Source organism: Mixophyes fleayi, unplaced genomic scaffold, assembly GCF_038048845.1.
Source record: "Mixophyes fleayi isolate aMixFle1 unplaced genomic scaffold, aMixFle1.hap1 Scaffold_2856, whole genome shotgun sequence".
Classification (NCBI taxonomy): Eukaryota; Metazoa; Chordata; class Amphibia; order Anura; family Limnodynastidae; genus Mixophyes; species Mixophyes fleayi.
Window position 1 is genome coordinate 6,476 of NW_027446915.1, and position 26,418 is coordinate 32,893.

Genomic DNA, 26,418 nt, shown 5'->3' on the forward strand with positions numbered 1-26,418 from the left:
ATGTTAATTGAATATGCCCCTAATAGCTGTACACTGGGGCAGGAATGGTACATGCTGCCTTGATAACCTGACAAACCTGCTTTCTATCCACTGTGTGTCCCCAAATCTGTCTGCTGGATAAGTAATGTTTTCTGGAGTTAGCTGCTGTCTTTATGATATTGTCATACACCTTATATGTTAAGTTGGGTTTTTTTTTTGTTTTTTGTTTTTGTTCCTGCTGTAGTATTTTAGTGTTATTTTAACATGCACATTTTTTCTTTTCTTTTTTTTTCCCTCGTTACTTCTGCTTCAATTCTCTTTTCTGCTTTTTTATCTTTCCCTTTGTCCATTGTTTCTGTTTTGTTTTGTATCACCATTTTCTTTCCTCTGGTACACCGCCTAAATTCAGATGACAGGGGAAAACTTTGCCCCTCTTACCCCATGGAGCCGTGGATGGAGCCTTTGAATTCTTATGAAGATGCCATCAACACTGAGGTAAGTAGTAACTACCGCTCGTGTTGTTGTTGTTCCCATTAACACTTCTCAGAAGGGAATCCTGCTTTACCCCTTCTGTTGTCTGTCCCCCAGATGAGCCAGTCAGACAGTGGAGTGGATCTGAGCAGTGACTCACAGCTCTCTTCCAGCAGTTGTAGTCAACGTAGCTCCCCTGACGGAGGTATAAAACCTGAAGGAGGCAAAAGATCGGGCAGGTCTGGTCCCACGGGTCAGTCACAGCATGGACACATTCCGGTAATTGATGCGTCCCGCAGTTCTCTCCCTTCTGGCATAACCTTGTTCTTTTATTACCCTGCCTCATTCTGTCATCTCTCTACAGTTAGTGGGACTTCCTCCTGATCCAATTGGGATGGAACGTTCCCAGAAGCCTGCAACAGAATGTCCTTGTGGACCCAGCACCCCTTCCTGCCTCTCAGCTCCTCCATCTCCATGTTGTAAGGTAAGTACTGATGCACCAATATTTTATTGCTAGATCTTCTCCACTGCATGGGTCTCCATCATTTTCTTGTGTTACCCCTCTTTCCATCTTATCTTTGGGGGGGGTGGCAAAAAGAAATCTGCGATGTTACTTCACTGCTGATTACCTCTATGACCATTCTGGAGACACTCCGCGGCTAATGGATATGTCCCCATGTTTGTGATTATACCATTATTCTGCTTTTATCTGATCTGTTTCTTTGCTCTATCAACACTTGTATTTTATAAAGGAACCTCGTGTTCCCTGTGATGGCACCAAGCAGGGCAGAGAGACACCAGGCACTGCAGGCCAGCATCCATGCATGGTAAGGACACATCATCGCCGCTCGCTCCCTTCCTTTGGGTCCTAACTTTCGCTGTGTTTTTTTCATGCTGTGTCCTGGCTCCTTTTGTTTTCACTCTACTGTGTCTATTGGTGTATTTTCCTCCACTTATATACACTACTAACTTGCAGAGAGGGCCCTCGCCACGGTCCTGGGATCTCCCTCTACATTCGGCAGCAGCTGAGCCTCAAATGGATCCTCAACAACTCACAGTATCACCTGCCCTCCCGGAAGGGGCACTATCTCTACTGCCAGGTAATAGTAACCCCCAATGATGATCACTAGTGTTTTATTGTGCTACTAAAATAAATCAATCGGCGCTAAGCTAAAAATAATTATGATCTACTGAAAAATCTATAAAGTTTAAATATAAAAAGGCTGCTGCTGTAAAAGGAACTTGCTGAGTGTCCAGACCAATTTATACTGTATCACACAAGTTTTGGTCTCTAGCAGTGTTCTAGAAATAGAATCGCTCCAAAAGACATTTCAAATCATAAAGAGCAGAAGTAGTGTCCTAATATAACAGTGTATAAGCTAGCAGTGTCCAATTATAGGATTAGAATCTCCTTACCCCGAATCCAGGGTTAATAGCAATACACAATGTCTCAATCAATCTCCAAACTTTAGTTGCAAAAGGGAAAACCAAATCGTTTTGTAAAGGATGTAGCCAAATTCCACATAGATGCCAGGTATGAATCTGACACATCTGTATGTACGAATGAGTTACGGCTGTGATGATATGTTAGTAACACACGTCCGTCCAGGGTCTTCTGACCACTGCTGGGTGGTTGTGGGAAAACAGTCCAGCGCCTCTCCTGTATCGCAGTGTCCGCTTCAGCACTCGCACATTACATGTCACAAGTAAGTATGGTCAAAGGAAAGCAGACTGTGCTCAAATGAGAATACTAATATACAGTATACTAAATGTAATATACAGTATACTTTTTTTGTTTGCTTTTTTTGTGTTCGTTTGTAGTTTTTGTTTCATCAGTGTTTTCCAGAAGCTTAGAATTCCCATAACCAGTATGCAGGTATATGTTATCTCTAAAAATGTCTCTTCTTATTTGCAGAGGATCGAAGCCAGAGAGTGTACTCTAACCAGTACTATCAGGTATTAAAACAAAAATAATTTTTATCCTCTTTGTACATTGGGCAGGTAACGGTAGAAGAGGTGCTGGGACTTTTATGTTCTGAACTACTAGAAGAGCGTCGCTATGGGCAGCTCCTCCTTTTATACACTGTTACCTGTAGAACAGTTTTCATGTCTCCCAGTGTCACTTGGGTGGGGAAGTAACGTTTCTATATATCCTGACCCCAGTTCTGCAGAACAGAATGTTCTTCAGACAAAATTCTTAAAAAGGCCTCAAAGTTTATAGCTTCAGAATGTAAAAAACATTCTCTGACTTTCCTGAGTGTATTTCCATTCTATGTAGTGTCTTTGGACTGTCCCATTAATGTGGGTGATAATTTCCATTGCTTGTATTATGTGTCAGGTGGATGTCCATGTCACAAGCACGGGCAGTGGGTACAGACCTGGAACCCCCTCTCTGCAGCCCTACAGGTCAGAGAATTTCTTGGATAACCGTGACCTCTTATTGCTGTGTCTTCCTTTTATTCTTTATTTGTCTCTTATGATATTTCTGAAATTTGATTCCCTATAATGTAAATCTCTTGTTTTGTGGCAGATCCCAGCCTCTGTACCTGCATGCTGCTCCCTCTCCAGGTTCGTCACCTGCTCTCATGCCCACGTCTGCTCTTCTCTCCGGCATCGCTCTGAAAGGCCAGTACCTGGAGTTCAGTGACTTGGGCAAGGTGCCTGCAGGCAGCCTACTATACCAGGCACCAGCCTTCCTATACAGTGGACATTACTGCCCAGCCCAGGTCACCACTGAACAACAGCAGCAGATGCTGCAGGTGAGAGAGAAATGAGATCTGTAGGTGTTTTGTATGTATTTGTATCTAATAAGGACTCCCAACTTGTGTAGTTCTGGTGAATTTAAAGGAGAGTACCCTAAAAACAAAATGCAGCTCTCTAATTCTACCGTCCCTCCCAATATGCAGTTAATCTAGCATGGGACACTTACTCTGATAGTCTGGAAAATGTTATGGACATTACTTGTCACAGAAAAACCGCGTCAGCCAGTAGAATAAATCTCAATGGTAGATGGTCCGCAAGATTTTCCCTACAATGCCAGTGTGTGCTGGGGAGTGACAGAGACCCTCTATTTTAAAGTTCACACAGCTCGCTGCGTCCAGGGTGTAGCTGAAGGGAACCGTCCACCTCTTTAACTGAAGCTTCAGCAAATGACCCCATCATCTCTGATCAGGGCATCATCCAGTCCCTCAGCAATGCCACCAGATGAGACGGTTTGGCAGGCCCTAGTTAAGTCAGTGCCGGGGTTGATTGCTCCTTAGGAAGGATTCTGGAGAACTCTTCTGGGTATTCTGGCATTGTGGTCCTACCTGAAGATTGCTGAATAAGTTGATACTGATGGTCCTAATATAGTCATACACTTTTCTTCTAAAGGTAGATGGGAGGGAAGAAAATGAATATCATTAGAAGATACCATTTACTGTTAAAAAATATCTTCCTCTTCAGGTCAGACAGGAAATGACATCTCCATCTGATTATTACTCTCCTCCCCTTCATCATGCGGGGCAGAGCGGATACCTCCCTACAGCTCCTACCCAGCAGGTACTTATGTCTATTAACTGTGTGCTGTGTATACATGTCATGGTGTAGTAGTGTGTGAGTGGGAGACTGACACTGCTGCTGTCTGTGCTGTACCTGTGCTGTGTATACATGTCATGGTGTAGTAGTGTGTGAGGAGGAGACTGACACTGCTGCTGTCTGTACTGTACCTGTGCTGTGTATACATGTCATGGTGTAGTAGTGTGTGAGGAGGAGACTGACACTGCTGCTGTCTGTACTGTACCTGTGCTGTGTATACATGTCATGGTGTAGTAGTGTGTGAGGAGGAGACTGACACTGCTGCTGTCTGTACTGTACCTGTGCTGTGTATACATGTCATGGTGTAGTAGTGTGTGAGGGGGAGACTGACACTGCTGCTGTCTGTCCTGTACCTGTGCTGTGTATACATGTCATGGTGTAGTAGTGTGTGAGGAGGAGACTGACACTGCTGCTGTCTGTACTGTACCTGTGCTGTGTATACATGTCATGGTGTAGTAGTGTGTGAGGAGGAGACTGACACTGCTGCTGTCTGTACTGTACCTGTGCTGTGTAAACATGTCATGGTGTAGTAGTGTGTGAGGAGGAGACTGACACTGCTGCTGTCTGTACTGTACCTGTGCTGTGTATACATGTCATGGTGTAGTAGTGTGTGAGGAGGAGACTGACGCTGCTGTCTGTACTGTACCTGTGCTGTGTATACATGTCATGGTGTAGTAGTGTGTGAGGAGGAGACTGACACTGCTGCTGTCTGTCCTGTACCTGTGCTGTGTATACATGTCATGGTGTAGTAGTGTGTGAGGAGGAGACTGACACTGCTGCTGTCTGTCCTGTACTGGTGCTGTGTATACATGTCATGGTGTATTAGTGTGTGAGGAGGAGACTGACACTGTTGCTGTCTGTACTGTACCTGTGCTGTGTATACATGTCATGGTGTATTAGTGTGTGATGAGGAGACTGACACTGCTGCTGTCTGTCCTGTACCGGTGCTGTGTATACATGTCATGGTGTAGTAGTGTGTGAGGAGGAGACTGACACTGCTGCTGTCTGTACTGTACCGGTGCTGTGTATACATGTCATGGTGTAGTAGTGTGTGAGGAGGAGACTGACACTGCTGCTGTCTGTCCTGTACCGGTGCTGTGTATACATGTCATGGTGTATTAGTGTGTGAGGAGGAGACTGACACTGCTGCTGTCTGTCCTGTACCGGTGCTGTGTATACATGTCATGGTGTAGTAGTGTGTGAGGGGGAGACTGACACTGCTGCTGTCTGTACTGTACCTGTGCTGTATATACATGTCATGGTGTAGTAGTGTGTGAGGAGGAGACTGACACTGCTGCTGTCTGTCCTGTACCTGTGCTGTGTATACATGTCATGGTGTATTAGTGTGTGAGGAGGAGACTGACACTGCTGCTGTCTGTCCTGTACCGGTGCTGTGTATACATGTTATGGTGTATTAGTGTGTGAGGAGGAGACTGACACTGTTGCTGTCTGTACTGTACCTGTGCTGTATATACATGTCATGGTGTAGTAGTGTGTGAGGAGGAGACTGGCACTGCTGCAGTACAATACATTTCTGTTTTCTCTGTTAAGGTTCTTCTTTCTATGGTGGATACTCAGCTCCCAGTAATGGGATTTGGTTCCTTGTCATCGGCAGCTCAGCAGCCTCCTCTTGTCACAGTAGGTCAAGCAATGCAGCCTCTTCACCAGCTGTCTGCCACAGGACGAACACTTTTGCACAATGTCAGAAATGAGGTAAGTACTTTGAGGAAGGAAATCGGGTGGAAAAGAGTGATGTGGACATCTACCTGGCATATTTAAAAAAAAAAAAAAAAAAGCAAAAAAAATGTAAACTTTTTTTAATATGTAGGATTTACTCAATATACCACTGATTGTCTTACAAATACAATATAAGTATTTCATTATCTATTTCCTTAGATGGAAAAGACTAATTAAACCTAGATATAAATGTCCTATGTATAACTTTTGAATTAATAATTTGAAAAGCAGTTTGTCAACGTTCCTTCTAACGAAGGTATATTTATGATTCGGCAGAATCTTTTGTGTCTATTTGGTAGCTGAAATGTAAAATATGGATTTTTTGCACCACTACCTTTAATTACATTATTGTTGTATATTTGGGTATACAGTGTGTTTATTGAACACTTTCACTAGTTAAGAAACACACCTGATTTCCATTGGCAATGCAATCGTATTATTATTACAAGGTACGTATGTGTGTGGTATGTAATCACTTACAACCAAAGGAGAAGCCGCTTGAGACCAACCAGTCATTACAGAAAGGTTATGTTCCAGAGACCATCTGAAACATCCCAATATTGTGTAGGTTGCGGTAATTCACCGGGCTGCATTATAGAGGGATATTCCGCACACAATCCTGAGTGTCTACTTGGACATGTGCGTCATGGTACAGAACTCATTGTTTGTCAGCAGTATTTTACCTGTTTTAAGCAGCCATTAGCTCTATCTTCGTTTTATTTAATTAAAGGCCTCATTTTGAGTTTTTATGCACTTTACAGCCCAAAAGTACACATAAAATCTCTGTTTAGCAGTGAGTACTCATGTTTATGTTGAATAATTTCATCTTGCACCATAAAACTTTCATAGGGGTAAATGTATTAATATCCGGATTCTTCAACTCCGGCGTGTTCAGCGTCTTCAGCGATTAAATTTTAAAGCAGCGTTGCCTTGTAAAGGGAAACTTCCCTGAAACTTCCCTTTACATGGCAGCGCCGCTTTAAAATTTAATCGCTGAACACGCCGGAGTTGAAGAATCCGGACATTAATACATTTACCCCCATAGTCTATAATAATGTTTATCCACAAATCGCTTTCTACCCCTAAGCACGGTCTCATCCAACTCTAAATTGGGTCCTAAATATTTTTTGTTTAGTGCAACGACCTTATTCCTGTTGGCCACATCTAATATGATTAAAGGTTGATTGTGGACTTAATAAAGTAATAATAAGTTGGTAGTTCTATGTCTATTTGTAAAAAGAGGATACTCCATTGTCTGTTTCTAGTATTCGACACATCCAGCTGATGTAAAACAGTCTGAAGATCAGCGAAGAAGTGGGACAGGAACTTGTGTTCCAATGCCAGGGGGGAGGTAAGAACAAGTCCCAGTTGATTGGTGGGAAATTACTCCTAAAATTATTTTCACTTATATATTTTCTTCTTCTATTTAGGACAAAATCTTCACATGCAAATTATGGAGCTGCCAGAAATCAGCGATTTGATGTTTATCAGCAGGTACATCTTTTATCTATCTATTCTGTGTGTGTGAATATCGGTCATCCCCAAATATTTGGTGAACAGTATATGCTGAAAGTATCTTAATATGGTGATGCTGCATTTGTTTAGTATTTGTAGATATGATTAATAGCTCCATTATGCATCATTATTAACCTGTCCTATTTTAATTAACTTCCTAATCCTTATTATTATTATTAAACCCTCCATCATTTACTCAGAGGGGAACTGCTCATACTCAGTTCCTCTCTGCCATCATGGAGTCTGAGCCAGCTTGAACGGCATTCTGGGGCCTCTGAGATCCAGGAGCGCAGAGCATAGATCTTATCACAGAGCTCAGCGCATGGGACTTGGGACCCATGGTTTGTTGAGCTTGATGTAAAGTATATAGACTATCTAAACTTTCCTATGTTAAAAAGTTCTATGTTTGTTGCTTGGCCTTGGACATCCCTAGCTGGAATTAGTGCTCACTCGCATCAGTCAGAGCAGAGTAAAACTCATTAACTGCTTAACCTTTTTTCTAACACTTTTATATCTTTCACTCCGTCCATGGGATTATTTTCCATTTTGGTGTCCCGGCTTGGTGCACACGCTTACCTCCTGGGGTTTTGTAAAATCCTTTAAAGGTGTTGGGGAGACCAATATGAGTCCCCTGCAGAGACTAACCACAGGTTTTACCCGTAGCCTTTGAACTTTCATACCACACTTGTTGGTTTGGTTGAGAGAAGGAATGAGGTTGGGATGTATTCTGGGGATGTGATGGCTGGGTCAGTACTTACAAGTATTCGGATAAGAATGTCACACAAAAAAGGATCAGGAAAAAAACAGCAGGAACTATTTTTGTTCTAATACATTATACACTGAGTGGCCAGTTCAACATTAGTGCAGATGGGGCAGGTTAACACTGGTACCAATGAATTGTGTGTAATTCACAGTGAGAATGGGCAGGGCAAGAATTGTAAGTAACTTTATACGTGGTAAGATAGCAGTCAGATTATTGACAGAGAATTTAACATGTTTATGAAAAGCATTTTCCCCAACTATCCCAAATATCTTCTGGTCTGGTACACACCTCTGCTAATAATATTCACAAATATATATTTATTTAAAGAAACTAACTTGTATTGCAGATTGTGTTCATATAACAGTTATGTCCGTGTTGTTTGCCCTTTAAATAATGTGTAAAACTAGACTGTGTTGCTATGATGTGCACACACACATGCCCCCTCTGTCCAGCAGCTTTACACATACACATGTCCCCTCTGCCCAGCAGCTTTACACATACACATGCCCCCCCCCCCCCCTTTGCCCAGTAGCTTTACACATACACATTCTCCCTCTCCAATACATTACCCCATCTTACTTTTTTTTCCCCCAGTGACAGTACAGGAACAGAAAGATTTCCAGAAGCTCATGCATGGTGCACCATGTGACTGCTGCAGCCACATGACCTGTGATGTTACAGGGTGAAGAGGATCTTGCCACTACCTACAGTGATTCTATGCCTGTGTGGTGTATGCAGAGGCTGTCACATCGGATACTACTCACTTCAGCCGCACAATCCATTCATAAAATACTGTACTACAAGCCGTAGTACAGTATTCTATGAATGAATGATGAGGCCACAGTGAGTAGTATGCAATGTGACAGTCCATGCACAGATCGCACAGGCTGTCCGCAAAGCATTTCTACTGGACCACCAGGCATAAAGAAGCAAAAAATAAAAATCTGTGGTGTGCAGCGCAGGTCCGGTCCCCTGGTGAGCTCGGGCCCTATATGCTAGTACCCCCCATACCCACCTGATTGTGGCCCTGCTAAGAGTAAAGCATCCTGAGACCCCATACATGTGTGGGGTTGCTTTTCAGCCAAGGGAGTGGGCTCACTCACAATTTTGCCTAAGAACACAGCCATGAATAAAGTATGGTACTAAAACATCCTCCAAGAGCAACTTCTCCCAACCATCCAAGAACAGTTTGGTGACGAACAATGCCTTTTCCAGCATGATGGAGCACCTTGCCATAAGGCAAAAGTGATAACTATGTGGCTCGGGGATCAAAACATCGAAATTTTGGGTCCATGGCCAGGAAACTCCCCAGTCTAAAAACACTGAAGCATCAAAACTTGTGTCATTGTTAAAACTTTTGGCCATAACTGTAGAGAGGCACACCCCTTGCTGCCAGCCAATCATAATCATTTTCCCACACTTGCTGCTTGTGATTGGTTGGTGCTTTGATTCCACATCAACAGAGACTAAATTGAATCTCTGTTGGAAAAAAAACAATCTGTTGTGGGGAAAAAACAGCTGGGGAGTTCCAGATAACTTTGCTCATTCATTTCAATAGACCCATTGATTTCAATGAACCATTCATTTCAATTGGGTATATACTTGTAGCACAGATGCGGCCTCCAAAATTTATACCATTAGTAGATTCCTCCGTCATATAACATGGATCACTATTTTCTTCACTATGTAATTTAATGATTAGCAAGAAAATTTTTTAAATTGAATCTCATATTGAATACAAGAGACATATTCAATAACTGGCTTGTTTCATCAGTGTTTATCATTCACATCAATGAAGCCTGATAAAAATCTAAGCTTCACATATTTAGGATATAATTTTTAATTATGTAAAATAAATCACAGAAGAAATTATTCAAATCACAAGGCAGATGGAGTACATTGCTATTAATGTGTTATCTCAATTAAAGTCTGAGCCTGCATACTTTTTTGAAAAATATTTTAAACATTTTTCTGGAAAAATTACAATTCTGCACCATTTATAAATACCTGATACAGCCTAAGTAAAGATTGTTACAGTGTATTTAAATACTTGTTTTGTTGTTCTCCCCAGTAAATTTTGCAAAAATATACCACTATAATTACAAATGCACTGGAACAGTGCTCTTCTAGAAAGATCTGATAGAATAATTTTGTTTCCCTTAGAAATGATAAAACTAGACAAACATAAATTGTGGTGGTCAAATTAGATAATATTTTGGGAATTTGGCTGTCAAGTCCTGTGCTAATTCAGTCCCTGAATTATAAGGGCACAGTCGTGCCCTTATATTAAGGTTACATCTAAAAAAACGTAATTTTCCCATAGGGAATTTGTGAGAGGGGGGGCATGGTGTTTGAGGGTCTACATTTTGAAAAGTATTAAAGCTAATAAATTGAAATTTGGCATTCGAATGGAGAACTGTCCACAGGTGCCGCATGTGAAATTTCAGAAAAAAAGAATAAAAAAATGAAAATTTAGGAACAATCTAAAGTTCAAAATCTGTCCTTTTTTTTCTACTTCCTGTTTCGCAAAAGTCGCAGTTTTTCTGTTTTTTTTGGGGGAGCGTAACTCAGTGTACAGGGCGTTTAAAGACACGCGGTAAGTTTTGTTAGAAAGCTGTGAGGGATGAGGAGTGCCTTTGAGGGTTCACAAGTAAAACATGCCCCATTTTAAAGATAGGGGATTTCAGATAACTTCATAACGTTGCGCATGTCTGATAGAGTCTTGTGCTGGGTGTACTGAAAATGGCTTCACTTGGGAGCACAAATATGGCTGTGCTTTCCCCACATACCGATTTTCTTTTGTAAACTGCAGACAAATTAGAGATATTTGTCGACTGAAGATTGGCTGGTTAGTGTTTTGGGACTAAGGGGGGACACATTGTACCAGACTTGCCAACTCTCCCGCATTTTGCGGGAGACTCCCGCATTTTGCGAGAGTCTCCCGGGCTCCCGGGCGAGTGTGGCAATCCCCCGCATCTGGATAATTCTGCCCACTTCCTAGTGAAGTGGGCAGAATTAAGTCCCAAACGCCGCGATTCCCGGTGAATCGCGGCGTTTGGCCCCGCCCCCCGCTGTCAAATGACGCATTTTGCGTCATCACGTCATGGGGGCAGGTCCAAAATGACGTCACTTGGAGCCCCGCCCCCCCCCCCCCCGTCACGCCCACCTCCTCTGCAGGCTCCCGGATTTCACCAACAGAAAGTTGGTAAGTATGCATTGTACCATTTTTAGCCCTGTTGCCGCTCTTATTTTAAACGTTTAATCCCCCGTGTGATGCCAGAGGCGGCTGTTACAGAGTCCATTTTAAAGTTCCCGCCCCTCAGTGACATCAGTTAATTTATTCACTGCACATAGGCTGGGGGTGGGAAATTTAAAAGTGCTCTGTACAGCAAACCTGACTAGCTTGATATCTGCTGTACTGTGGGAACAGAGCGCTCCCCTGCCGGCACACCACTCCTCACATCTCCACTGCTATGACTCCGCTATATCTCAAGCATGTCTTTACTATTATATGTGCCTGCAGTGCAGCCCCAGCAGCAGGGACGGATTCAGGAGGGGGGGGCGATCGACCTCCCTAGCATACTGACAGGGGCACTCTGCCAGGATCGAAGTGCCTAAAGGTACTAAACACAAGCAAGATCACTATTCGTAACATCAGTTTATTCGCCCCCTCTCTCCTCCTCCCGCTGCCATCAGATCTCCGTCTTCTCCTCCCGCTGCCATCAGATCTCCCTCTCCTCCTCCCGCTGCCATCAGATCTCAGTCTCCAACTCCTCTTACCGATGCCATCTGATCCCCCTCTCCAACTCCTCTTGCCGCTGCCATCAGATCCCCCTCTCCTCCTCCCGCTGCCATCAGATCCCGCTTTCCGTCTCCTCCTCCCGCTGCCATCTGATCCCCCTGTCCAACTCCTCTTACCGCTGCCATCTGATCCCCCTCTCCATCTCCTCCTCCTCCAGGTGCTCCGGCTCGGTCAGCTCCTACATCTGCAGCGCTGTGTGCAGCAGCTCTGGGAGCCGGCCGGGTGACGCTGCTCCTGTGCGAGCACCCGGCGGTGTACACGGTGGGGGTCCGGCTGGCCCCCTCCTCGGCGGCGGAGGAGACCAAGATACAGGCACTGGGGTACGACTTCCAGGACTTATCATCTAGAAGCCAGCCAGCTGGTGTGCTGCTACATCTGGGGACCAGAGCCTGGGGTTGGAGACCGGGAGCAGAAAAGCAAGATTTGTGCTGTTGGTGAGAGGCTTGCTTGGCCCTATATCTATATTATATATACACATCTATATATACCTGCCAACTATGTATATATCTGCACCCATGTCCTTTCCCCCCGTGCAGCACCCATGTCCTCTCCCCCCCCCTGCAGCACCCATGTCCTCTCCTTTCCTGCAGCACCCATGTCCTCTCCCCCTCCCCTGCAGCACCCATGTCCTCTCTTCCTCCCCTGCAGCACCCATGTCCTCTCCCCCCCGCTGCAACACCCATGTCCTCACCCCCTGCAGCACCCATGTCCTGTTCCCCCCTCACCCTGCAGCACCCACGTCCTGTATCCCCCCCCCATGCAGCACCCACGTCCTGTCTATCCCCCTGCAGCACTCACGTCCTGTCTACCCCCCTGCAGCACTCATGTCCTCTCTCTCCCCCCCTGCAGCACCCATGTCCTCTCTCTCCCCCCTGCAGCACCCATGTCCTCTCTCTCCCCCCCCTGCAGCACCCATGTCCTCTCTCTCCCCCCCTGCAGCACCCATGTCCTGTCCCCCCCCCGCAGCACCCATGTCCTGTCCCCCCCCCCCGCAGCACCCATGTCCTGTCCCCCCCCTGTCTTGTGTTGTATTTGCTCTGTGTTGTACAGGGTCAGAGGATGGCTCTCTCTGTTGTGCAGGCGTCAGTGGATGGCTCCCTCTGTTGCGCAGTGGTCAGAGGATGGCTCTATGTATTGCGCAGGGGTCAGAGGATGGCTCTCTGTATTATGCAGGGGTCAGAGGGTGGCTCTATGTATTGCGCAGGGGTCAGAGGATGGCTCTCTGTGTTGTGCAAGGACCAGAGGATGGCTCTCTGTGTTGTGCAAGGACCAGAGGATGGCTCTCTGTGTTGTGCAAAGACCAGAGGATGGCTCTCTGTGTTGTGCAAGGACCAGAGGATGGCTCCTTGTGTTGTATATGGATATGTGAAGGCGCTACCTATTGTGCAGCGGTCAGATGAAGATTCTCTTTATTATGGGATTCTCTATCAAGTGTAGGGGTCACTAGAAGATTTTTTGTGTGGTGCAGGTTTCACTAAAAGGCTCTATTTTGTACAGCGATCGGAGAAGGCTCTTTGAATTGGAAAGTTGTCACTGGCGGTGCAGAGGTTGGAATGTGAGAGAATAGCTGGTGAGTTGGGTGGCATGTGAGGGAATAGCTAGTAGACATGGGGTAATGTGAGCGAAAAGCTGTTGGTTATGGAGGGGTGCTTTGCAGGAATCTTTCGGGACCAGATACTGTTTGGTGATGAGCTGTCACTCACCGGACTGTGAGTGCTACTTCTCGTGTATTTAGGAACCGTGGCCGTCCGCCATCCTGAGGGTCTGCGCATGTGCAGTCCTTTCAAGCCTTCAGTATCTGTTGCTTTTCATTAATTGGCTGATCAGGCAACACTCTCTATTTAAAGCACCTGTGGTCAATACCTCGTTGCCTGATCTTGGAGTCTCATTCCCATGAGCCTCTGAAGGTGTTCCTGTGTTTCCTCGTGTATTCAGCTCCTGCTGATTCCTGTTATTTCTATTGTGGTTTCCAGACCACTTCAACTCTCCTGTGTTCATCGTGTCTGCACCAGCTGATTCCTATCCGCTGCCTCCGTTGTTTCTACAGAGTTCCTACTCACTTCAACTCTCCTGTGTTCGTGTCTGCTCCAGCTGATTCCTATCCGCTGCCTCCGTTGTTTCTACAGAGTTCCTGCTCACCTCAACTCCCCGGTGTTCATCGTGTCTGCAGCTAGCCGATTCCTATCCGCTGCCTCCGTTGCTTCTAAAGAGTTCCAGCTCATCTCAACTCTCTTGTGTTCATTGGGTCAGCGCTCCGCTGCTTCCATCTCTGCTACTGGAGTTCAGACCGCCTCAACTCTCCCGTGTTCTTCATGTTCCAGTTCCATTTACTACTGCTTCCAGAGTATTGCCTCGTTCATGCTGGTTTACCTGCCGTGCGCTGCACCAACTTGATTACCGCTTCCACCTTCCAGTGGTCTCTCCTCCTGCCGGCCTTCAGCCGTTCAGGTATCCCTGCACGTCTCTCTGACAGCCTGCTCTCCTGAACCGCGGTATGCATACTTCTCATTGACTTTGCTTGTGTATTGCATATCTAGCTGGACTGAGTTGTGTTCTCCTCCGGAGTCCTCTATCCACTGAGACTATCGCTACCATTGACTTTGTTTTCTATTTGCCTGGATTGTTATTGTGACTTTGTATACTTTAGCAGTGCTGCTCTGTTATCATTGTATTGTGATATCATCGTGGGATCAAGTTTTGTGTGCCCGTGTATACTCTGCATAGCATTTGTCTCCTCGTGCCCCCCTTACATATATATTGCAGTGGTACAACTTGCTATATGCAGACCACTGATTCCTGTTCCCTGTGACACCAGTTTCAAGTATCCTCTCACATAGCAGTGGTACAACTTGCTATACGCAGACCACTGACTTCCCTGTTATCTACCTTCACCTGGATTCCATTCCTTCACCTAGACAGCGGTACAACTTGCTATACGCAGACCGCTGACTCTCACTACCTCCTCGCTACCTCTGGACATTCCTCCTCACTATAGCAGTGGTACAACTTGCTATACGCAGACCACTGACTATCCTCACGTTTCCTTGTCCATCTAGTTCCTCGTGTACAGTCATATACTCATTACCAGTGCTGCTAGTCATAGACTTTCCCAGAGCATTCTCTCACCTGCTGTTCCTCCTGTTCCGTTGTCACCCTGCTACCAGAGTACCTATTACCATCTATATTACTCTGGTAAGCCATCATCTGGTGATTTCCTGGGTAAAGACTCCTAGTGCCCGTGACATGAGCTATGTTCTGCAGATATCTTTTAGGAGCAGGCACAGTCTTGGAGGGAGAAATGCTCTACAGGGGTATGTCAGGAGCAAGTATTGGGCAAGTATTGGGCAGCACAGTGGCGTAGTGGTTAGCACGTCTGCCTCACAGCACTGGGGTCATGAGTTCAATTCCCGACCATGGCCTTATCTGTGTGGAGTTTGTATGTTCTCCCCGTGTTTGCGTGGTTTCCTCCGGGTGCTCCGGTTTCCTCCCACACTCCAAAAACATACTGGTAGGTTAATTGGCTGCTATCCAAATTGACGCTAGTCTCTCCCTCTCTGTCTGTCTCTGTCGTGTGTGTCTATATTAGACACACACTACGATAAAGCTAAACTAAGAAAATGTAATAGTACTGTATGTGTGTATTCCAGTGAACACACAAATCTGTGAATTAGCAGCTCCACCATTTTGTGAGTGACAGCAATCTCACTCCATGATAGTGCTGAATCTGCAGCTAACTGCAGGATGTGGTGGCATACCATGTCTGTATTGCTCAAGGAACATGTCCATTAAGGTTTCTGCCTTAAGCGTCGTAATTTCATTGCTTTTTGGAGTTTGAGTGGAAGAGTTTCAATAGTTTTCTTACATTTTAGATGGTGTGTAAGGAACCTTAATTGGACATGTTAAACCGTAAGGTTTTTTGTCTATGGAATTACTCTATGGTTGGTCCAAAAGTCTCATATGCTCTGAGATCTTCACCGTTTGCATGCAGGGGTTATCGTTTGGGATCACACCTTTTTTCAAACATGGATGGCTATTGTGCTGCGACAGACACAGTGTTTCTCATGCCACCTGACACCACTGCTGAATTTGAACTGCCAATTCTGGGTTGCAGCAATGCAGTTTCTGAACAGTGAACCACATACTCCGTTAATAACCTGCTGCATCCTTTGCAAACCTGCATCAGGGAATGGCCAAATGACCTGCTGCTAGTAATTAGCTGCCAACATCTGAGGCTTATTTCAGGCCTATATAATAAGCTTCTTTGGAATAACGCCTGACAGTTTATTGAACTTCTCTCTTGGAATCAGTACTACAGATTTTATTGTTATCAGGCTGTCTTTCTGTGTTTGACCCTTGTTTCTAAGGCGACTACCTTCTCTGGCTTTGACCCCTAGCTCTCGGAAAACTACCTTCTCTGGTTTTTGTCCCTTGGTTGTTGGAGGATTACTTTCTTTGATTCTGTATTGCTTACTAATCCCTGGACTTGTTACTAGCTGAATCCATAGATTCGTCCTCTGTATTAAGAGTACAGTACAACTTCTCACTAAAGACTGTTCTTGTGTGTTGTTACTTCTACTGCAACGCAACCAATATTTACAAACATACATCCTAGATTCCTGACATAGGACTAGAGCTAAACTGCCAGACCTCTATTGGTGTCACAGGGCTTCTTTCGAAAGATAACCGAACACAAGAAGCAATTACCACTGGACTACATATTTCAACATGCCCTATAATGATTCTATCAATTTTTGTCAATTTTGCAGTTGTTTTCAGGCAACACAAGCTGCAATATTAGGCCAATTAACGGATATCAACAGCCATGACACTGTTCATGTGACCAGCATGGCTCAATACTTGGGCCTATTCAAGTTGAGATCATCAGTAGTCTAAGACCCAATACTGGTATGGTGAATTGAAGCTGTATGGGCTTCAAATTAATTCTTATTCTTACAAGTCATACAGTTTTGCAGCATGTTACACAACTGAATTAAATTCATGAAAGCGAGCCCATTACCGTTTTATTGAATGTAAAATATATGGTGAGTGCGCTCCTCGCTTATTGCGGATATAGTTTCTGTGAGTGCTCCCGCTTATTGCTGATATAGTTTCTGTGAGTCCCCATGGTCCAGACCTCGTTTGAACACATTGGGATGAATTTGGTAGGCCCTTTAGAGAAACTAGCCAGTGGCCATCAGTACGCACTGATCATAGTGGACTATGCCACTAAGTATTCCGAGGCTATATCTTTTCATAATATAAAATCCTGCACAATAGAAAAAGAACGCCTTCTCTAATGCACCAGGTTGGGTCTTCCATTAAACACATATAGCATACATCTACATCCTCCTTTTTAGAACAAAGTAGCAATCAATAGGTGTGTGGGTGCAAGACAATGTGACAGGTGTTGGATGTGGGAACAGTGTGCAAGTGAAAATACATAAGAACTGGTGTTGCTGAAAATTACATAACAAAGTCCTGGAATTTAGTATTAGGCCTGGAGATTCTACCAGACCTAGTGATGAAGAAAGGGGGTAGTGATGTGTCAAGTGGATGGCAGTGATGTCACTTCCATCAAACACATATAGCATACATCTACAGAGGTCATCTTCCATTGTACCTGCCAAAGTGTCTAATAATGGTCCAATCAATGTCACTGGATTACAGTATTGGGGCTGTTTAGGGACTATACATGCTGCAGCAACGGGACAATTGCCAATATTGTTGCAGATATTGCAGCAGGTGTGGCCAGCAAAAGAGCATTATACTGTAAAACAACTTTGACTATTATACATATTGTGCAATAGTTCACTTTTTGTGGTGGGACAGTCCCAATTTCCACATATGAGAAGGGAGGAGCTTCGTTTTTTGTGGCTGAGAATCGTTGTTTGTGTATACAGTGGGGAGGATCAGGGCAAGGATTAAGTGGACAGGAACATAGGCCAAAATGTCACTATTTTTCAAATGGTACATGCTGGGAGGTATGTTATATGACAGCCAGAACGTGGATAATCTCCATAGGACAACCAGGTTAATAGTGATAGAGGGTAAGAATATATATATATATATACACAAACACACACATATATGTATTCAAGTTAACCCGTGCATGATACTCATGCATTCTTGTCAAATCAAGCTACTTAAGGTGTTAAAAAGGTTCTTGTCATGCATTTGGGCCATAGCCCAGGCCTCAACCACCAACCACTCCCCACTGTCACCCCCGGCAACCACTCACAACTGTCACTTCTCCTTCAAGAAATATATATATATTTTTTTTAAATCTTTATAAACACTTTTAACAATTAACAAATTAAATTAACAAATTAAAAACATCTTAGTATACCAAATTTCAGCCCTTTCTGAATTTTTTTCCACACACACTAAGAATTTAGTAGGTCAGTGTATAACTCCGCCCAGCAGGTGGCGCTGCAGCTTGGTTTTATTTTTTCCACACACACACAGACAGACTAACACACGCCACTAGACATTTATATTATAGAATCTTACCCTCTACCACTATTAACCCGATGCTGTAACCTATAGCAACCAGTCACATTCGATTCTTTCATCTATTTGGTTGCTATGAGCACTACTCCTATTCTCTGCTATGCATGCTAAACAAAACTAAAATGCATGTGTTACAGCAGACGGCAGCAAAATACTATTTAGGTTAATTGATGATGTGATGTATATCTGTGATGGGCAACATGCTGTATTATCAGATTTGTTTGTTATGGTTTGTAACACTCCTTAAAAATGACTGCTGATATATTATTACAGATAGGTGTCTCTTTATTTAATTGAATGTATTGTTTTAACTTATTACTGAGATTAAGGGTAATGTGTGGCCCTTTTTAAGGTTATAGGGCCACCCATGCGGCCCCAGATGTGTATCAGGTTGCCTATCACTGACATATATGATGTCCATGAATTTTAATAAAATACAGTAATGCTAAGCATTTATATATCCTAGATCATATTACATATAAGCCAGGTTAGAATCCCACCATCACTTAATTCATAATTAACTCCTTAAGGACAGTAACAAAACTACTGGGCTTAAATCAATATTAGGAAGAACTGGATATCTTTACAATACAATATGGGCAATACTGACAAAAGCTCAAGTTAATTGCATGAAACTCTGTTACAAATTGTATTGTGATAATTGCTATTCAGTTAATGAGCAGTGATATCATCACTTCAGTATTCAGTAATACAACCCCTGTATGGTGAGGAATAATAATATACCGCTTGCTGTACATTGTCCATGAGATTGCTTCTCATGGGGGCATATTCAATTGTCCGCGTTACTTGCGGCGTTATTACGGTAATTCTACCCCAGATTTCAGCTCGGGGAGCTGCGAGCAGAAAGGCGGCATTAAAGGTACCGTAATAACGGTAATAGTGTGCTAGCCGCGTTACTTTTGCGAGTAACGCAGACAATTGAATATGCCCCATAGTTTCCTATTTAGTCTTGTAGTTCCTGAATATCCAGGCTGAGCTGTATCTAACAGAGATTTCTGCATCCAGACTGCTGAGATAATGTTCAGTGATGTTTTGTGGTTGTGTTGTCTCAGGTTATTCTGGAGGATGTCTCCATGCTTCAGATCAAGCCGGATCAGTTCACGTACACCTCTGATCACTTTGAGAAGATCATTCAGTATGCAGAGAATCTCATCCGGGAGGGAAAGGCTTATGTGGATGACACGCCCGCTGAACAGATGAAATCAGAACGTGAACAGAGAATAGAGTCCAAACACAGGAGTAACAGTAAGGAACGGTTATAACCACGTTTCTGACCCCTCCAAAGCACCACGCTAGGGGCCATCTTTTATCTCACACCGTCAGGTTGCTGTTGGATCCAGCATCTGTCATGCATACTGTACCAGTTGGCACCAAGAAAGACAGGAGACCGATTAAAGTCCAGCTAAGAATAGCACACTAGATACAAATTCATTACTGAAACTCTAAAAATTTGGCAAGAGTATGTATCATTGACTCAGAATTTAACCCATGGGTGCTTCAGTCATTGTTTGTTACACGGATTTCTAAATTCCAATTTTTGGTTTTATTCATTGACCTCCTGAATTATCATTGCTCTATGTACTGAATATGATAGGGATGCATTGAATTATACTAGGTTGTATTGGTAGCATGCCAACGATTGTTCTATAGCATGCCAGGTTTTAAGATAATCTGTCTTTAAGCTGTCCTGTTATCATTACACCTCCATGAGGAAAGTACTGGACTGCCACTCACCTGAAGCTGAAGTGTAGGACATATTGGCTTTAAATTATTTGCTCTTATGCTTCCTAGCAGAATGTAGTGGTACTGTCTAGAGCTTTCCTGACACATTCTAGTAGAATGTAGTGGTACTGTCTAGAGCTCTCCTGACACACTCTAGTAGAATGTAGTAATACTATCTCAGGGTCTCCTGACACACTCTAGTAGAATGTAGTGATACTATCTCAGGGTCTCCTGACACACTCTAGTAGAATGTAGTGATACTATCTCAGGGTCTCCTGACACACTCTAGTAGAATGTAGTGATACTATCTCAGGGTCTCCTGACACACTCTAGTAGAATGTAGTGATACTATCTCAGGGTCTCCTGACACACTCTAGTAGAATGTAGTGATACTATCTCAGGGTCTCCTGACACACTCTAGTAGAATGTAGTGATACTATCTCAGGGTCTCCTGACACACTCTAGTAGAATGTAGTGATACTATCTCAGAGTCTCCTGACACACTCTAGTAGAATGTAGTGATACTGTATCGGGGTCTCCTGACACACTCTAGTAGAATGTAGTGATACTATCTCAGGGTCTCCTGACACACTCTAGTAGAATGTAGTGATACTGTATCGGGGTCTCCTGACACACTAGTAGAATGTAGTGATACTGTATCGGGGTCTCCTGACACTCTAGTAGAATGTAGTGAAACTGTATCGGGGGTCTCCTGACACTCTAGTAGAATGTAGTGATACTGTATCGGTGGTCTCCTGACACTCTAGTAGAATGTAGTGATACTGTATCGGGGTCTCCTGACACTCTAGTAGAATGTAGTGATACTGTATCGGGGTCTCCTGACACACTAGTAGAATGTAGTGATACTGTATCGGGGTCTCCTGACACACTAGTAGAATGTAGTGGTACGATCTCAGGGACTCCTGAACCAGATTACACCCTCTGGTTGTTCTAGTCTCTGTAACCCCCCCATTTATGTATTGAAAATATTTGGGTACCCTTTGGAAGAATTCTGGTTTGAGTGTACTGTCAGGGATAACCCGCATCAGACAGATATATGTGCTTGCATTTACAGCGGTAGAGAAGAACCAGCAGATGTGGGAAGAAATGAAAAGGGGCTCACAGTTTGGCCAGACCTGCTGTCTCCGGGCTAAAATTGACATGAACTCCAATAACGGTTGCATGCGGGACCCTACGTTATTCCGCTGTAAGACTCAGCCACATCCACGGACCGGAAGCAAGTACAAGTAAGTGTGAGACGAGCGATGTTACATACATGATGCTCAGTGACTGAACGGGGGTTTAGTTGAAAATCTGCTTTCTGAAGTAGTCAAACTTTTGAGTCCTGATAATTATATTTATCTTGGAATTTTTATAGGCTTGTAAAGGAACATTTACTCCTTTATTCTCGTGTTGCATTTGGGGAGCAGTCTTATTGTTGGCAAAGCATGAGCTGTGTGACTGTTATTGTGGCCGCATCCTCAGTGCCTGAGCCCGGATCTCACTCTATTCTCTTTGGGACTGTAGATGGTTTATAACCTGAACCATGAACTGTAAAACCGCTTTCTCCACAATCATGAAGATTTTTAAATACTAAAGGTTTCATACATAATATATATCCAGATATCTGCAATCTGGATGTTCAGATATCCACCTTTTTTAGAAACTAGTTTTTTGTCTTTTTACTTGTTTAATTTCTTGCAATGGATTTGGGTGATACAATGTGCCTCCTTGGAGCTCATTGTGCGAGAGTGGGATCACTGACAAGGAGGTTGGAATTGATATAAAAAAAAATAATTATTCCAGATTTGAGAAATAATATACAACAGTTGATCATATGCCAAGTTCCTCTCCAGCAGCTTTGGCTGTACTTTACATAATACAACCTTAGTACACTACTAACGCTACTAAGCAATATTACAGGGAAAGAGCAGTTATGACTTAAGACAGTAGATGGCAGTAGCGCTAAATCGAACAATGTTGAAGGCTGAACAATACAGAATATAATACACTGTGTAATATTCATGGGGTCAATGATTTCCTATAGTAATAGATGGATCTGGCACCTCCTGTCTTGTATCAGTTACTGATCAATAAGGAGTATCATTACTAACGACTTATTAGAAAGAATTACTTAGTCCTGATGGGCCTTCTCATGACATTATATTGAACTAGGTCATTGCTCTTATAGACATTACATACTGTGCATTAGTTTTTCAATTTCTAAATCATTAATCTTGTGTCTTCATGAAATATAATATTATATGGATGCCCAATTCCCCACAACTGCACCTCCATTAACCTCTGTATATTCTGTGTCATGTTCTCCTCTCCAGCATCTATCCCACATATGACTTTGCCTGCCCCATAGTGGACAGTTTAGAGGGTGTCACACATGCCCTACGAACCACAGAATATCATGACCGGGACGAGCAGTTCTACTGGATCATAGACGTGCTGGGAATCAGGAAGCCCTATATCTGGGAGTACAGCCGTCTGAACCTCAACAACACTGTACTGTCTAAGAGGAGACTCACCTGGTTTGTCAACGAGGGCCTTGTGGATGGCTGGTATGTGTGAAACTGGGTTTCATTTGCTGGAACCATAGTCCCAGCAACTGTTTTTGCTTTTTCTTTTCAGTGTGCATGCAAAATTATATTAGTTGTTCAGCTTTTTTTTATTTTTTAGCCTTGTTTCTAATACTCCGTTCAGGTTTTGTAAAACCTGTATACTCCCTACTCATATTTGCAGCCATCAGTTTGTTAAAGAGCATCAGTCGCCAATGGAGACAGGATCCAGCCACTTTCTGGACTGAACTCCTGCGGATTAGGACACTGTGACACTACTGAGGCACAAATATCTCTGAGAATGCAATCTATTCATTAGGAACCGGCGGCATTATGGAGTCCACGATTATTCTTGAGAAAGCAGCTTCCTAGTTCATTAGGAAATAATGATATCATGCAGTTATAGGCTGCGTTTTCCTTTGTTTCACCTTAATTGACTGTTTCCGTTGTTTAAGTGATGGGTGCGTTTTAAGACCATTCCGTTATACTAAAGAACATATTTTAATAAAGTAGAAACTATATCTGAAATGGTGTAGATTAATGGTGCAAGTCTTATAACCACTACATATATACTTCATATCATTTCTCAGGGATGATCCCAGGTTCCCAACTGTGCGCGGCGTCCTCAGAAGAGGCATGACGGTGGAGGGGCTGAAGCAGTTTATAGCCGCCCAGGTCAGTCCTTGGATCAAATATACTAAGCAATATTACAGGGAAAGACAAGTTATGATTTAAGACAGTAGATGGCAGTAGCGCTAAATCGAACAGTGTTGAAGGTTGAACAATACACAATATAATACTTTCGACCATTGTGGCATTATACACACTAACCTGACTTCCGACCGAACGGTTGTATGTCGGCTGATTGGCCCGATGATTGGATGAAAAAGCTCCAGTGTGTACCTAGCCTAAGTCTGTGAAAATAATTAAATTAATAAATGCAACATGACATGGCAATCCTCTCACAGGGATTCCTCCAATTGTATTGAGGAAACAGGCTCCACTTGTGTTCTGAAACCATTTAATTAAACTGTACTTTAGTACACATGTGTCTGAACAGGTTTAAATGTTTCACCACAGCTAAATTTCTCTAGCATGAAATTCAATCCTCAAGTATCCAGCATCACGGCTTCTACAGCGGATACTGGAGGCAAAATCAACATTAAACAGCAGTTGCTAGAAAGCAACATATTGCCAAACCTTATTTATTTTTTTATCATACCATGGAAACAAATAGCAACAGCCTAAATAAAAAAGTGCTGAATAAGGAACATCCTCTTTTGAAGCGACATCGTGGATTCGTCTTTTTCAAAGCGTGTATGATAAACCAGATTTTAAACTATTATTCGTCACACATTTGATGTGCAGTTCTGAAGTCTTGCAAAAAATAAGAAATATTAAGTATAGATTGTGAATTAAAAATGATTAAAAAAAATTTAATAAATGTTTCACGTTTTCTTTCTTTTTGATTCACAATCTATACTTAATATTTCTTATTTTTTGCAAGACTTCAGAACTTTGCCCATTTCCTGTGCTGACAGGAAGATTTCTTCCATTGACATTATTATATCCATTTCTTGACACATTGTGAATATATGGGTCAAGTAAATGGATTTCATTATGTCAATAGAAGAATCTTCTTGTCAGCATCAGATTGTTATGACAAGTAACCAGCCCCCACAGTCCTCTCAGAACTGCAATAGGAACTCACCTGCTTAATGGCTGTAGGCTTCTCCCCATTTTCTTTGAACAGCTCCTCCCGGCAGCCGCTCCTCCAGCTCTACAACACGCACAGCGTTGCCGTGTCTTTAATGAATGCAACACTTAGAAGTGCATAGAACCATGTGTCTCGGCTCTCAGCAGTTTTTGTAGCTTGCAGGGCTTTGACACATCCTGTAATGTAGAGGACGAGCACAGCAGGCATCAGGGCCTACCGGGAAATTCCCCGGTACCACAGTGGCCCAGTTCTACTCTGCACATAAGCACACACTCTAAGGTAATTTTTAACCTATTGGTATGGAGAACTGAGAAACCCATGCAAACACAAGTATAACATAAAACCACACAGATAGGGCCCTGGTTAGGTTTTGAGCTCATGACCCGAGCACTGTGAGGCAGCAATGCTAACTACTGTGCCACCTATTCCTAATTCATGTCTCCTGCTGTGTCTTGCTGACCCTGTGCCTGGACCTGATTACACTGTTTGCCTGCCACTGATCCTGTACCTGGACCTGATTATGCTACCTGCCTGCCACTGATCCTGTACCTGGACCTGATTATGCTACCTGCCTGCCACTTAACTCTTGTGTTTGGATCTATTTTCTCTGGCTGTTACCCTCTGTCTGGCCATCATCGTCGGCCAGCATTTCCTTGACTCCAGCACATTTGGACAACCACCTGTGAGAGACTAGTACTATTTAGTTTATTGTGTCACCAATTACACTTCTGCCAAGGAGTTGCGCTGCAGACAAGATACTGATACAACGTGGTTAAGTCCTGGGGACAGCTGAGTAACAGTGAGTATATATAAACTCTATGGTAAAGGGGTTCCTATGGATGAACATCATGATTAGCTTGGTTCTAATATCTTCTCTCAGCGCAGACCAACCCTGGCCTTACAGGGAATATATCTTTATTTTTCTTTAAGCTACACTGAGCTTTTTGCAATTCATGTTCGGATTTCATGCCACATTTCCTTCCCCTACATCAGTTCCCCATTACTGGTGCCAGAATTGTGTGCTATAGAAGTGAGATTGTGCCTTTTATGTTGGCCATATATGTGCCAGGGGCCATAACTGCTCGAGGGTAGGTGCAAGTACATGGCGATGATGGTGACAGTCGCCAGCACTAGCTAGCCACTTCTGATTGGCTGACTGCGAATATTTTACAATCATTGGTATGTGATAAGGAATAGTATATATTCTCCAAATGGCAAATGTGTTTTTCACTATGAAAACAAATATTAACAAACTTTTTTTGTGCATATGACCTGGTTGTGTGTATGTGTATGTGGGTGCATGTATGTCTGATGTGAGTCTGCTGTAAACCTGGAGTATATGCTACATGTAGAGATGGACGCACCTTGAGATGTCTACCACTCAGCATATTATTATTATTAGGTATTCCCTGTGATCGGTAAGTGCTTGCTGATATATATATATATCTATATACTTGAGTGTGTGTGTGTTCCCGGCCCGCTACAGTACCTTTGGTTTACCAGATGTGCTGCTCTTGTGGATTTTGAGACTTCGTATCTCACGTGCAGGAGTTCACATTCCTGTCCATCACCTGCACCTGCCCCACTGCTCTTATACCCGCCCCAAACATTGCGCATTACTGGCCATTAATGGTTGTTCTTTTGATCCTGTGTGTTGATTGTCGGTTTCCAGTATCTGCTCCTGTGCATCCCTGGCTCTACTGATTATCACCTTTTCTGCATTTTCCCAGCATCAGTTGACTACCACCTGCTGGTATCATCAGTTATCATCCACATTGTGAGTGTCCTTGGTTCCTGCATAACCAGTATTAGTTTAGAGAATAATTTATTTCACCAGCCACACCCAGATTGTGTGTTTTATTACCTGGACTGAGTGTTGTTCATTTACTGCATCCTTGGATTCTATTTTGTTTTGCTACTAGTGTTAATCTTGCACTAAATTATTACATTCTTCCACAGCTACATGACTCATTTTGCTATCTTTGCAAACATCAAGACAATCATAACAGTGCTAGCGTATATTTTGCTTGTGTAATAT

General features: G+C 43.3%; 2 protein-coding genes across 2 annotated transcripts; both read left to right on the plus strand.

The window, feature by feature from the left end:
• Window positions 1–262: 262 nt before the first annotated feature.
• LOC142127147 (protein PRRC2A-like) lies at window positions 263–8,237 on the plus strand. Its single transcript, XM_075194309.1, has 12 exons — window positions 263–474; window positions 568–729; window positions 815–934; window positions 1,203–1,277; window positions 1,427–1,550; window positions 2,366–2,406; window positions 2,789–2,856; window positions 2,981–3,209; window positions 3,895–3,990; window positions 5,578–5,739; window positions 7,029–7,114; window positions 7,194–8,237. The coding sequence occupies exons 1-12, from the start codon at window positions 421–423 to the stop codon at window positions 7,342–7,344; spliced, it is 1,368 nt and encodes a 455-aa protein (XP_075050410.1). The 5' UTR covers window positions 263–420; the 3' UTR covers window positions 7,345–8,237.
• An 8,729-nt stretch (window positions 8,238–16,966) lies between these two features.
• LOC142127146 (bifunctional glutamate/proline--tRNA ligase-like) lies at window positions 16,967–23,418 on the plus strand. Its single transcript, XM_075194308.1, has 5 exons — window positions 16,967–17,005; window positions 19,427–19,619; window positions 21,172–21,343; window positions 22,433–22,666; window positions 23,254–23,418. Exons 1-5 carry the CDS (start codon window positions 16,967–16,969, stop codon window positions 23,396–23,398), a joined length of 783 nt encoding a protein of 260 aa, XP_075050409.1. The 3' UTR covers window positions 23,399–23,418.
• The last annotated feature ends 3,000 nt before the right edge of the window (window positions 23,419–26,418 follow it).

Coding starts and splice junctions, on each gene's coding strand:
- LOC142127147 (XM_075194309.1), top strand. CDS start 421: ATGGAGCCGTGGATGGAGCCTTTGAATTCTTATGAAGATGCCATCAAC. Junction 1,551..2,365: donor GGCACTATCTCTACTGCCAG/GTAATAGTAACC, acceptor TCTTATTTGCAG/AGGATCGAAGCCAGAGAGTG. Junction 2,407..2,788: donor ACTCTAACCAGTACTATCAG/GTATTAAAACAA, acceptor ATTATGTGTCAG/GTGGATGTCCATGTCACAAG.
- LOC142127146 (XM_075194308.1), top strand. CDS start 16,967: ATGGTCCAGACCTCGTTTGAACACATTGGGATGAATTTG. Junction 21,344..22,432: donor CGGACCGGAAGCAAGTACAA/GTAAGTGTGAGA, acceptor TCTCCTCTCCAG/CATCTATCCCACATATGACT. Junction 22,667..23,253: donor GAGGGCCTTGTGGATGGCTG/GTATGTGTGAAA, acceptor ATCATTTCTCAG/GGATGATCCCAGGTTCCCAA.